Genomic DNA, 14,117 nt, shown 5'->3' on the forward strand with positions numbered 1-14,117 from the left:
GACCTTGCACTCTGGTCTTGTCTGAACCCGTCCAAATACTCATCGTAGAGTTCACATTACATGACGCAGCTCAAAACCCTCCATCGTTGCTAAGTGGTGTTCGGAGTAGCATTTTCTTAGATTTTGAGACTTAATTCTAGATACAATTACAAGGTACAAAACGTACGTAGGATCAAAGGTATACATAATGGATAAATGAAAAAATATTCATAATTTCAATCTTTTTTTTTGTTTAATGAACGTAAGACTTACACAGAACATTGGATATTCGAATGCGATACTCAGATTATACGTATACGAATTCAAGTTGACCGTACGGTCCGCCAAGATAGCGTAGATGCAACCGTATCTCCTTACTGGCTGTCATCACCTTCTGGAACAAATCTTCATTTTCGTGGAGGGCCTTGGTCAGTCGGTTGGGCAGAAAAATCGTGAAAGCGTCATCCAAGTCCAGAACGATTTTGTCTCCAAATTTCGTTTTAACCCGACGAACGCCACTGACCCGGTATTCGAAGTATACTTCGAGGTCCGAAAGCTTTTTCAAGGGCAGAAGTGTCTCCAGGCGAGCGACTTCGTTCAATTTTTGAAAAGTCCATGATCGTTCGAGTCGAGTTGTATGTGCTCGAAATCTCTTGTGAGTTGATTGAGGTCAGATCTGATTTTCAGCAGATGTTTTACTTCTCCAATATTCTTGAGGAGCAGTTCTAGTCGTTTCTTCAATTCACGTTGTTGTTCCAGAGCACTTCTCATTTGCAAGAAGAACAGCTTTAGACTGGCGATGAAGTTTTCACTTTTCGCTTATATAACGTTCCCCCAGAATAAATGAATTTTTTTTCTAAAAACGTATGTCCCTCTTCATTTTATATCCGACACACAACAAGTATGCGTCTTTATTTTTTAGACAATCGACAGACATATGCATCGTTGTACAATTTCTTATATTTCGGAGCGTTCTTATTCACTATCCTACATAACAATAATATTTTATACATCATGGTACAGTTATAAATTACAAAGCTAAGGTGTAGGCTTGTAGCCCCACGGAAGCGTGTCGGTTGTATTTTGAAACACGATCCGCTTGTCGTCATTCCAGCTCAGTGCTACTTTCTGCTGTTCTACGGTGTATACCTCGTGCTTTCGACTCAATATCAAATGCTGATTTGAGGATAGATTTTCACGGTTCAAAACACATTCCAAATAATCGTTGAAAGTTATTTTTTTCAACGCTGATCCTTTGACACCTTTGGCACGTTTATTGTCTTTCTCATCTCCCAAGACTCGGAATGCGTACAGTTTAGCTCTTAATCCTACAAATTCCAGCATTATTTTACCATTATTCTCATCTTTCATCAAGCCGAGAACTTTTTTGTTCGCTAGAGGCATTCCATAAACGTTGTCAAGCGGATAATCAGACGTATCGAATTTGTGCAAGTCCTCCGTTATATGTTCGTATATGTCGGGGACGGTAAAATTGTAAATCAAACTGTCGGTATCCGTATACATTGATTTTGCTCAATTGCCGAATTTCTGCTTAATGTAATTGTAATGAAAATCGTAGATATATGTTTTAGCCAGATCCATGATGGAGAAACCTGCATACAACGGTTTATTCAACTTGACTTTCGTCTTACTCATTTCAACGATAATTATATCTTTGTCGAAAACGGTGCAGCTGTGAAAATTGGGTTTGGCTATGGTAGCTCTAGCACCGTATCTTCCATCCTATTTCGTGATCAGCCTGACGTCTCTATATTTCCTAACATTTTCCATTGTTTTGCCAAAAACTGCGTTGGTCATTAGCTTGTAAAAATTTTTCTTAAATTCGTTGTCGGATTTTTTTCGCAAATCGGTATTCAAATCTATATATTTTTTGAGCCACGGTGTTTGCCTGAATTTGAGAACTCTGTGAATTTTGAGTAATTTTAAGCCTAATTGTAAGCATTGTTTCAAAACGCGGTAGTGAACAACGTAGTTTTTCTTGGAAAATAGCGTGGGCGTCAATTTCGGTTGCTTACTATTCGAGATCGGAGGTATGTAGTGCTCCGGACACAGTGGTAAATCCTTATGAATTTCATGCAGATCCTCAGGATATTCCAAATCAACCTCCAGTATGTAACCAAACTCCGCATCGTCCGAGATGGTAAGAACGTCGCATTGTCCGAAGTCTGATAACCATTCGAAGGAACTGTATAACAGAGCAAAGCTCATAGCAGCACCGTGCAAATTATTAACGTCAAAGTACATGAGATAAGATTCTTCGACCTCAGGATCGAATTCCTCTCCCATATATCTATTGTTGGCCTTTGCGTATCTGTTCGAACACTGTGACACACCACCACGAATACCCTTTTCGATAAACATAACCATGTCTATGTCGGTGAGAAGCTCGAGTTCGATGCCTGTACATTTTAACATTGCATCAAACGACAGACCGGGCGCTGTGTAGTAATGTAACGGGTCCAGTTTGTACGTCGTCCAACAGCTCTGTCGAAAGTTTTGAAAAACGTCGGCCAGTAAAAAGACGTCCGTCTGTAAATACAAGTCCGAATACTCTCCCAAAGTTTGAACGTTAAAAGTTTGCCAAACTTTACATGCATGTGCATAGTCGTCGTCTGATATATCCTGATCATTTAATTTTGAGTAAAATTGTTGTTTGGATGGTAACCGTCTGTCCTCGAGCTTCTCCCAACTGTCCATGTATTCGTACGGGAACACTCCTTTTCTGGTCAATAACTGAAATTTATCTGAGCTATGATAAAATTTTCGTGTGATTGATTTCTGATCATCACCGAGCTACGTTGCTAATTTCTCAAGACTACTGGGCATGAAACGGTACGAATCTACGAATCTAAACTTTATATTTGTCCCCTTGACATATTTTGTAAATGAAATGTACTTTTCTTTGTTTACGGGTAGAAGCGCAGTTGTGCCTTCGAACGATGTAGCCAGTGCTTTGATCAGAAAATGTGAATCGTAACCCGACAGATTGTGGAATATCACTGGGATAATGTGCGAATTTTGGTAATTTAGATTGCAACCTCGGTGAGCAGCACCACGGTACTTTCCCGTGAAATGGCAGTGATCACGATGTTTCACGTCTGCGAGTGTAAACGGTTTTTCACAAATGTGACACACTGTTGTTGAGTGAAATTCGTTGATTTGATTGAAATTTAGTGGTTCCATCGGTACAACAGTTTTGAAATAAACTTCCAACGAATGTGCCAATTCCGCTAACTCGTTCACAAACCATTGAACGCAAGTCTCTCCACGATTAATTTTGAAATTCGAAAGCGAATCGTCAAACGCACAATGTAGATAGTAAGCTATACTATACGGAAGATGCTTCTGATAAATTGTTCTATTTTCCCCAAAACTTTCATGTGTGGGTTGCAGTAAACATTCGAGATCCGCGTAAATGCATAATGGAACGGTTTCTTTGTGCTTGAAATTTTTGAATTTCAGTATTTTTTCCTCATCTGTAGGTAGAATAACTTTGGTTTTGTTTAAATTCATGCAATCAGCTCGGTGCTTCAACAAACATCTTTCGAAATTAAAATGAGACAGACACCTATCGCACAATCAAGTACGACATTTATGCTTAGAAATTTGAGATCTTGTTAATCGAGACAGATTTCGAATACAAGTAAAATGAAATATTCTGTTTTTTTCATAATTTTCCATATCTACATCATCATCGTCAGGGATTTCAGACTCTATTACTAAAAGATGGATTGTAGGTTTATCAGACTTGTTTCGGCTTAAATAAATGGGTACAATTTCACTGCGCTTTTTTTTTCCGCACTATCTATACCGTAAACGTTAATTGAAAGACCGTTAAGCTTCTTAAATTTTGAAATGGTGTTTTTGTCTAGAGACATTGGAAAATGCAACCCGTCGTATTGTAGCACTGAGCTGAAATGTGGATACGAAGTAATTTCATTGGGATTTTTGTTGTTGGCTGGAAAGAGGGCTGCGGTGACCGACCAGAGGAAGCAATACGCGTCTCTGTTACGGATGTTGACGACAGCCTTCTTATCTTGCATATCTTTCGGTAGTGGTGTGTATGTGAAGACACCGCCTCGCAGTGGCACGTACCTGTTGATATTTACAGTCAAATTGATTATTTCGGTCAGCGACCAACCAGAGTCTCTCTCTTGAAAATCTTCCACCTTGGCCAACACTTTTTGCTTTACGTTCTCTTCAAACCACCCGTGTATGTCAGCTGGCTGGAGGATGATCTGGTTTCTGGTGTTAAAATATTTGATTTCCTCAACAAGTTCAGCGTTTTTCGTTATATTGAATTTACAACACAAGACACAGTTTACTTTTAAACTTTCCACTTTTCGTAGCATTTTCTTCAGTCTTGCAACGACGAGGTGTTTCGCATCTTCCAAAAACCTGTTCAAATCTTTATGCCGCAGATTGATAATGGCTCCCGTTCGAATTCGACTCTCGAAAGCTGTCTCCAAATCTTCCCACCGTACTCGATCGCTTCTTCGTCGGCTTCGTAATCCGTCACCCACTTTTTGAAATTGTTGAAATTTGACTGCCAACGATTTCAGAATTCCAATTGTTGTCAAAGTTTTTGTCTTCTCCCCGATCGTTGAGGCGTTGTTGCGTAAGATTCTATTCAAAAGCCTGATATTTTGGGTTCCGAATCGAATCCATTTTGCAATTTCTGCCAGCGACGATTTTTCCGATAAAATCTTGAACGCCGATTCCATAATATCGATCAATCTCAAACACTTTGCGGATTTCATCTTGAGCTTTTTCCTCACGTATACTTGACAGGTTGTGACGTAATGATCGTTTGCTGTGATGAGCGTCCTTTTTATAGGGCAGCTGTACGGATGCGCGCGCACCTTTTGGCATTCCAACAGCGATGGTAACCCAACACCGCAGATCCATGGCTCTGAATGTACCGCGGCTATCGGCCGACCTTGCACTCTGGTCTTGTCTGAACCCGTCCAAATACTCATCGTAGAGTTCACACGGCAGTTACAAGCCAAAGAATGTCACGTGGTTGATATCAAACCGACATCTGAATAAGTGAAACACGATTCTCGGAACTATTAATTTTGGAATGTCACATGGTTGATAAGGTGGTTAGACAAAACAATGCGTTCGACAAGTTTCGACTTGACGGCGAGCGGCATGCGGTCAAAGGATTTCGGTGCGACGTTGAATTTGGGACAAACAATTCTCGGAACTATTAATTTTGGAATGTCACGTGGTTGATAAGGTGGGAAAGGAATGTGAGGTGGTTGATGTTACACATCAGCAGTCCTACCGTGGGAAAGGAATTCGGAGTGGTTCATGTTACACATCAGCAGTCCTATCGTGGGAGAAGAATGCGGGACGTGACGTCATCGCGGAAAAGGGTTTGAGTCTGGGCTGCGCGGAGCGGAAGAGGGTTTGAGTCTGGGGAGAATGTATAGGCGGACTGGTCGGCTCGGTCGGTAAAGAAGGTGTTTCTACGCAGAACCCCCCTTGCTATACTACTATGGAATATTACGATGTAGGACATTCAATATTGTAAACGGAGTTGAAAACTTGTGTAAGAATTTTCCAAACACGTAATGCAGTGATATTGATAGCCATACAATATTCGTCTGTGGTAGAAAGATGCATCGTAAAGAGTCTTGCTAAAGATTTTGAGCCCTTGTAAATTTTTTGTTACACGGATAAGCTTCCGTTCGTCCCGGGTTCGATTCCCGTGGCCGTTCGTTACTTTGTCTCATCACGAATTTCTTTCTTTACGTAAATATATGTATACGGACTACTTATAAAATTGATATTCTAAGAAAACGATACACTCTAGTCGTTAGAGCTCATGTCATAGGCCGCAGTATGCAAATATTAAAACATTACTTTGTGTTGGCCCCCACCACCTTCCAAGCAAAATATATGTGTATACGATTTAGTCTGAGAATATATCGCTCATACTGTGACGCCGATCTTTGGCTACTTCTAGCTCATCCGAAGAAGTTTACCAGGAACACACCGGGTTTACAATAATTTGGCGACCCGCGATGAAAGCTAGAAAAATTTATCTGACAAAAGATATCACGAGATTTTGTTGGGCGCCTCGCACTCGTCGATCTTCTCCCTGAGAACTCCCGCGTTGTTGTCACCAGATGATGTCGCTCAATTCGGCGTCGATCCTCTACTTCATGTCGCATATACTCGAAAACAAAAATAAACAAAAATCTTGAAATATTTCATTCGCTAGCCTATAAAGAGTTTTGGATACATGTCTCTTGTTTTGGTGTTGTTTCCAAAATTATCGACGATTATTATCGTGAAATCCTTACTTTTGGGTTTCGCCCAGGGTTTGGCCCTTGTAACGTGTATTAAAAATGTTATGTTACAATACATATTTTGCAGTCAGTTTTACATGAACATAATTCACGCGTCCACACCTCACTCATCTAATCATTGTGAATAATAAAATCTGAGTTTATTTGATTATTATTGTTAATCACTTAAACACGCATACTTTCATTCTACAATTTTTGAACAATATATTTCATCTTTCACAAGATTAATTCACTATAACCATTGATTTCTGAAAAATCTGCTATCCTTTATTGATGTAAATTTCACCTCACCATGAGAACAACTCTCACAGTTCCGTTTGGAGCTATAGCAACACGATCCCACTTACCGATTTATCGAAAGCTGGGTCTTCTTCTTCATTTTTATTTATTCTTGTTACGTGGGAGTATTCCCTATTTTCAATCATTTACAAGCACCGCTCGAATACATACACCCCCATGTAACACATCACGATGAATTCAGTTCAACTTGAATGCGTATATCAATTCCAAAATTATGAGCGCGTGTCTACATATTTTCACAACCCTCGATCATGCTGTCGGTGTCGTGATATCGCAGATAGCTTACCAGACTGTGGATAGGTGGGTCGTGTACCGGTTGTGTATCCAAATCCCCCAGCAAGCGTGCGTTTTTCGTAAATATTTAAGTCAGTTTGGGTACAGATGTATCAAATCTAGGTGCGTTATTCATAATTAACAATACAATTTTATTCTAGTGAAATCTATGATATGTTGTTACGTCAGTCCAACATATCTGATTCATTGATCTTACATGCATCTGTATATTTGTCACATCTCTATGCCGTAACTCAAATCTGTGAGTGATATATGTATATCAGTCAAAGCAGCCTATGGTGGACACTGTATAATTTCTGTAGAGATCATTCGCAGTTTGCATGATAGAACAGTGATTTTCCTAGAAATATGGTGAAACCAATTATACTACACGGATACAAACTTTTGTTTGCTGAGTCTGAGTTTGAGTGCTGATCGAAGTTATACTGTTACTATTTCTGCGGTAGACACCATCACAGCTAACTCTGAATCCATATCTACTTGAAAAAAAAATTGAAATGTTTCACGAAAAGGTTGAAAATCATAAAGTAATCAACCATTTCTTTTTTGCAGATAAAGAATCGCCGCTTGCAGATCTACTTTGTTGTATATTCACAAAGTCTTAACATGGAGGTCCAGACGCTAACTTGCTTGCTAGTTATCATGGTGCTGGCATTTTTGCACATAAGTAGTAGCGAACTCGAAAAAATTGGGCAGCTCCCAGCCACGACTTTAGTCAAATTTTATACGTATAGGCACGTGTCTATCATTTACTTCAAAATACCACTGGACATTGCACTAGCAAGATGGAAGTGAGTACAAACATTTGATTCAATTGATTTTTTTTTACTCATCTGTGATAGCTGATGATCTTGGGTTCGTTTATCCGCTTTTACATTACGGATATAACTGAAAAATCAAGGAGTAAACTTGACTAAATGTGGGTATAGTTAGATTATCAGCTTCATGTTTATTGTGAAGAATTCCGTGTGGAAGGTGGAGTTGAAGTATACAGATTACGAAATAGGTAAGAAGTGACTTGAAATGAGCAGAGCGGAATATTGACAGTGGTAATCATTTTTCGAAATCGCAATTACTTGCCTGTTATACTTTTCTAATATGTTTTTCAGGAAGTCAATTTATCCAATCCTTGGGCGAGCATAAAAATACAAATTTCTCAGAAGACAAGTGCAGTGCATCGTGCCACATTGATAGAACCGAATGAATATAGATTATTTTAGGAATTCCGTTCTAATGTTAAAGTTTGAGATTCGGTGAGATTATAACTGAACAAACCGGATACGTGAATTGGCACCCCAAATTCAAAATTCACTGAAAATTATGTGTGCTGACTCTTTTTGAAATAATCCTGGAGTTTTCAACTATTTTTGAGAATAGTTCTGTGGAATAAATACTGCAAAATCACGTTCAGCTTTCAGAGATGCCAAATTCATAAAGCAACCCATTTCGGGAAAAAACTACTATTCATTAGATTGATTGACAGTTCCGTCAAAGTGTTATAATGCTTCACAAGTTTCACCGATAGTTCTGAAACCCAAGATAGAAAAAACTTGTGACGTTACACCACCACATGCACGTCACAATAAACCCCAAACCCGCGGACCAGAGCCGAACAGGCCCGAGAGCGGCCGAGTAAGGCTGAACGTACGCAACGTGTACACGCGCAGCCAGTCCGCCACGAGCCCTGGGGAATGGAAAATAGCCCCGCAGCTGCCGAAAAGAGAAGTGCATAACAAGTATGCCGGAGATTCAAGAGCCCTCGCCCCCTAATCTTGACGCCTCATTCACCCTCAACCCACCCCACCGACTCACACGCACTCACTCACGACCCCAACACACGCTAACCCACGCACCCACACACGCATCCTCATACACACCCACACACTCACGCTTAGTAATAAGTTCGACTCAGGTAATATTAATTACATTCCACTCACAATCAGTCGGGGGGAGTCCAGCTGCATCGCGGGACCCAACTCCTTTGTCAATTAGTTGTAAGCTTCAATCGCAAACAAATATAAGCACAAAGTTTTACCTTCGTCTTCGCGGGCTACATTCTCTCCCTGTCTCTCACCTCCCCTCCCACAAATTGGTGCCCAATGTAAAAACCCACATTTTTCCCCATTAATCCCGACGAGAGTCAATTGCATATATAAAACAGAGACAATTTATACAAATTCAAACACTCTAGAAATTTAAAACAGGTTCGGTTAAAATCACATACACATACGACACAGGTACACGACCCGAAACAATGCCAGACAGAAGACACAGTTGGCTGCACGGCTCGTGAACAGAACACACAGGCACACATAATAGAGCGCAAAATCAAAACAATACAGCGCTTGGTAACGCGCGCGGGTCACACAATACAAACAAAGTATAAAACACACACGGATACTATCGGCGGATGCGAATACACGAGCCATTTCGAGATGACAGAAATATGATCAATAACGAACCCAGGCTATTAGACGCACCCATAGCAGAACCGAATCGCGAATCATTACACAGCACACATATACAACCTAGGACAATGGAACCAGTAGAGATCACGCACACACTAAACATTACACCAATACATGAACAAAGGCACACACATGTTTTCTCAAAATACATCGGCCTTACCAACAATAGAAGCAGACACATACATAGGCACGAATAATCGAAACCTAGAAGAAATACGAATTCTGATAGACTGAGGAACTAAGCAAAGAAACACACGAATTCAAGAACCACGTATATACGACACACAAACAATATACCCCGCACACAATGAACTACCACTGAACATACCGGGACAATCTCTTGAAACTATACATACAATGAGCATGCGCGAGTTTTATCGGCTGCACGGGCAGGCTGGCCACTCCGAGTTTCAGCTGTCAAACTCTGTTTCTGGCGTCGATGTAGTTCACACGAATTTTTAAGGTTAGAATCTCAAACAGTCGAGATAGTGACTCGGAAAGTTGATGCCAATGCTCTTTGAAAATTGGCTTTATTCGACTGAAATGAGAAATCTGTTTAAATGTTGGGTGCTTGAAAGAAACGCAGCAGGTAGGTGGGAACACTTTATTTGATCACTTTTATTATTTTGTACATTAGAAATAACAATGAAATTGTTTTCTGTCAACAGGTGATACAGCCAAAATAATTGCATCTCTAATATTTACTGTTATCTGCCTATTCAATTTATTATACGTACAAAGATCGTCGCCACTTTCAAGCAACTAAGCGACTTTTTCACTCTCTTGTGATTTCAGGCGGTAATATTGAATTTTATCACTTTTGAAAATGGGACATTAAACCGAGTTTTCAAGAAATTTAAATATCACACTATCTGTAACAGAACTGTGAATCTTTTTTTTCTCGAAAATAGTTGAACAAAATTTACAAATAGTTGATAGTTGTTCACAACAACCTTGTAAAGTCAACTAGTCGGTCGCGCGCCTTACAACTCACGCACCGCAACAAGCGTTTCACGCTTTCTAGTCACGCGCCACAGAAGAAAGTATTGCGTCACACGCGCCGCTTACGCCACCGACGCAGCCGAGCGCGTCGCGCAATCAGCCAACGTGGTTTCCTGCTGCTGAAGACCAACCGAGGCTGCGATAAGAGACCACCGATCTCACCGATCGGCAGGACACTTCGGACTGACCAAACAAACGAACTACACTGCTACGCTACGCTACGTTACGCTACGTCACGCTACGCCACGCAACGCCACGCTACGCTACGATCACAGACCAGCACGCAGACTTTTGACAACTGCATGACGGACTCTGTTCAACTGGCAACAGCCAGCCCAACCAAAAGGACGAGTTCCCAAAACCGACCAGCTCCGTGGGTGCTTCACCGTGTGGACCTCCCATTAAGGCCTCTGACTAGGCCACCAGCGATCCTACTTTCGCTGTGGGGCGTCGGAAGAGCGAGAGTAACGTCTCCCAATTACTACCGCAGCATTCCGGCAGCGGTCTCTCCGTTTCCAGAGTCTCAACCCACCTACGTGTCAACGGCCACTCAGACGACACCGTCTGACAGCGAGTGGGAGTCTCCACAACGAGCGACCGAACCGGAGAATCGCCGCCCTCCAACACGGCCTAGCTCTCCGGAAAGCCGATATACGCCGCCATCAAGGACCGCACCAATTCATCGCTGCACTTCATCGCTGCAGCCTCCACCGCGGTGCAACAGGAGTAGGACTACTCCTTCCCTCGCGTGGCAACCAATGAATTAACTGCCTTGTATATGTATTATATGTATTATATGTATTATATGTATTATATGTATTATATGTATTATATGTATACAAGGCAGTTAATTCATTGGTTGCCACGCGAGGGAAGGAGTAGTCCTACTCCTGTTGCACCGCGGTGGGGGCTGCAGCGATGAAGTGCAGCGATGAATTGGTGCGGTCCTTGATGGCGGCGTATATCGGCTTTCCGGAGAGCTAGGCCGTGTTGGAGGGCGGCGATTCTCCGGTTCGGTCGCTCGTTGTGGAGACTCCCACTCGCTGTCAGACGGTGTCGTCTGAGTGGCCGTTGACACGTAGGTGGGTTGAGACTCTGGAAACGGAGAGACCGCTGCCGGAATGCTGCGGTAGTAATTGGGAGACGTTACTCTCGCTCTTCCGACGCCCCACAGCGAAAGTAGGATCGCTGGTGGCCTAGTCAGAGGCCTTAATGGGAGGTCCACACGGTGAAGCACCCACGGAGCTGGTCGGTTTTGGGAACTCGTCCTTTTGGTTGGGCTGGCTGTTGCCAGTTGAACAGAGTCCGTCATGCAGTTGTCAAAAGTCTGCGTGCTGGTCTGTGATCGTAGCGTAGCGTGGCGTTGCGTGGCGTAGCGTGACGTAGCGTAACGTAGCGTAGCGTAGCAGTGTAGTTCGTTTGTTTGGTCAGTCCGAAGTGTCCTGCCGATCGGTGAGATCGGTGGTCTCTTATCGCAGCCTCGGTTGGTCTTCAGCAGCAGGAAACCACGTTGGCTGATTGCGCGACGCGCTCGGCTGCGTCGGTGGCGTAAGCGGCGCGTGTGACGCAATACTTTCTTCTGTGGCGCGTGACTAGAAAGCGTGAAACGCTTGTTGCGGTGCGTGAGTTGTAAGGCGCGCGACCGACTAGTTGACTTTACAAGGTTGTTGTGAACAACTATCAACTATTTGTAAATTTTGTTCAACTATTTTCGAGAAAAAAAAGATTCACAGTTCTGTTACAGATAGTGTGATATTTAAATTTCTTGAAAACTCGGTTTAATGTCCCATTTTCAAAAGTGATAAAATTCAATATTACCGCCTGAAATCACAAGAGAGTGAAAAAGTCGCTTAGTTGCTTGAAAGTGGCGACGATCTTTGTACGTATAATAAATTGAATAGGCAGATAACAGTAAATATTAGAGATGCAATTATTTTGGCTGTATCACCTGTTGACAGAAAACAATTTCATTGTTATTTCTAATGTACAAAATAATAAAAGTGATCAAATAAAGTGTTCCCACCTACCTGCTGCGTTTCTTTCAAGCACCCAACATTTAAACAGATTTCTCATTTCAGTCGAATAAAGCCAATTTTCAAAGAGCATCAGCATCAAGTTTCGACCGTTCTTTGAAGAATTAACTTCCCGACTTAATAACAAATGCCTACCGAGTCACTATCTCGACTGTTGGAGATTCTATCCTGAAAAATTCGTGTGAACTACATTGTCGCCAGAAACAGAGTTTGACTGCTGAAACTCGGAATGGTCAGCTTGCCCGAACAGCCGATAAAACTCGCGCATGCGCATTGACTGTATAGTTTCTAGAGATTGTCCCGGTATGTAAGTTTTGAATAATTTAATTTTTCACAGTATTTTCAATAATAAGATTAATCAATAAGCAGTGGCATTCATGTGCATTAGTAAATTTGGAAACACCGTAAATTTCTTATGTAAAATTTGTGATTTGTTTTGCATGTACTAAAATGGCGGATAGAAGAGCTCGCCAATAACTCTATTTCCATTCCAATTGAGATTGGTAAAAAGTAAATTCTAGCAAAATGATGAAAACAATTTATTCAATGTTGGAGAATACTGCTCGAATTGACTTGTCTTTAGATGTACTTGTACAGTTGGACGACATTGAGACCCGTTAAATCGCGTCGGTCTCTGTCGTTGGTATTCTGGAGTAGACTCACCTCGGATTCGTATAGGTAGTTGAATGGAATTTGATTATGATAGTGTTCAACCACGCGGTGGTTATCAATTTAGAATTCATTCGATTTATTCTCCGAAGTAGTTATTGTTCGATATTTTCAAATGTTCACTTGATTGTTCCATTGAATTGATAATTACATAGTTAGGAAAATTGTTGAATGAAAATGATAGACTAATAATTATTAGTTATAGAACAGTTCGGTTAGTATAGTTAAATTGGTATTCACTTTCTTCTCGAACACCATGCAATAAACATCGCAAGTGTTAAGGAATGTCGAGTTATGTAAGTGCTAAATAACACAGGACCACAAAAAAAGTGTCTGAACTCGACATGCGAAACATGTTTTCTTACGTACTTTTTATCGCTGAATCCGAATCTCAAGTCAGAATGGGGGGTCTTCCAGGCCGATTTAAATTCCCCAGATTCGGATTCAGCGACTCCGGAAACGTCTAGTTATAAAGATGTAATTTTGAAAACTCATACGCCCGTGTATCACTATTTTCTTACTTTCAGCAGCCAGTACTGAATATCGACTTGGAAGACCCCCCATTCTGACTTCAGATTCGGATTCAGCGGTAAAAAGTACGTAAGAAAACATGTTTTGCATGTCGAGTTCAGACACTTTTTTTATGTATTATTAAATTAAATTAATTTAAAGCGACAGTGAGAACTTTATGGCAAATCGATAGATAACAACATGCCAATAGCTCAGGAAATAATAACTAAAGAATAAGACAGACGTGACCACAGATTTTAAATGATAAAAAAGATCGACATTATTTGATAATTTACGAAATCGGTAGCTTAGACAAGAGGATAGGAATGATTGTAAAGTACGAGAGACATTCACAGACGATAGAATTAATGGTTTACAATATTTATAAAACCGAGAAATTTCACAAAGAAATCTTGAAATATAACTTTTGAGAGAATACAAAATTATGAGAGAGTGAGATATTCAAAGAAGGGTTTGCGAAATAAAGAAACATTATGAATACACCTTATTATAATAAAATT

The 14,117-nt window shown here is 41.0% G+C and overlaps 1 protein-coding gene across 2 annotated transcripts in view; it reads left to right on the forward strand.

Annotated features, from left to right (window-relative positions):
• LOC124217873 (post-GPI attachment to proteins factor 6) overlaps positions 1 to 14,117 on the forward strand; it is a 531,987-nt gene that overhangs the window by 203,683 nt on the left and 314,187 nt on the right. For both annotated transcript variants that reach the window (XM_069135798.1, XM_069135797.1), the window contains exon 3: positions 7,467 to 7,705. In XM_069135798.1, coding sequence (XP_068991899.1) covers positions 7,467 to 7,705 — 239 coding nt within the window. The remainder of the gene's footprint in view (positions 1 to 7,466; positions 7,706 to 14,117) is intronic.

Source organism: Neodiprion pinetum, chromosome 4, assembly GCF_021155775.2.
Source record: "Neodiprion pinetum isolate iyNeoPine1 chromosome 4, iyNeoPine1.2, whole genome shotgun sequence".
Taxonomy (NCBI): Eukaryota; Metazoa; Arthropoda; class Insecta; order Hymenoptera; family Diprionidae; genus Neodiprion; species Neodiprion pinetum.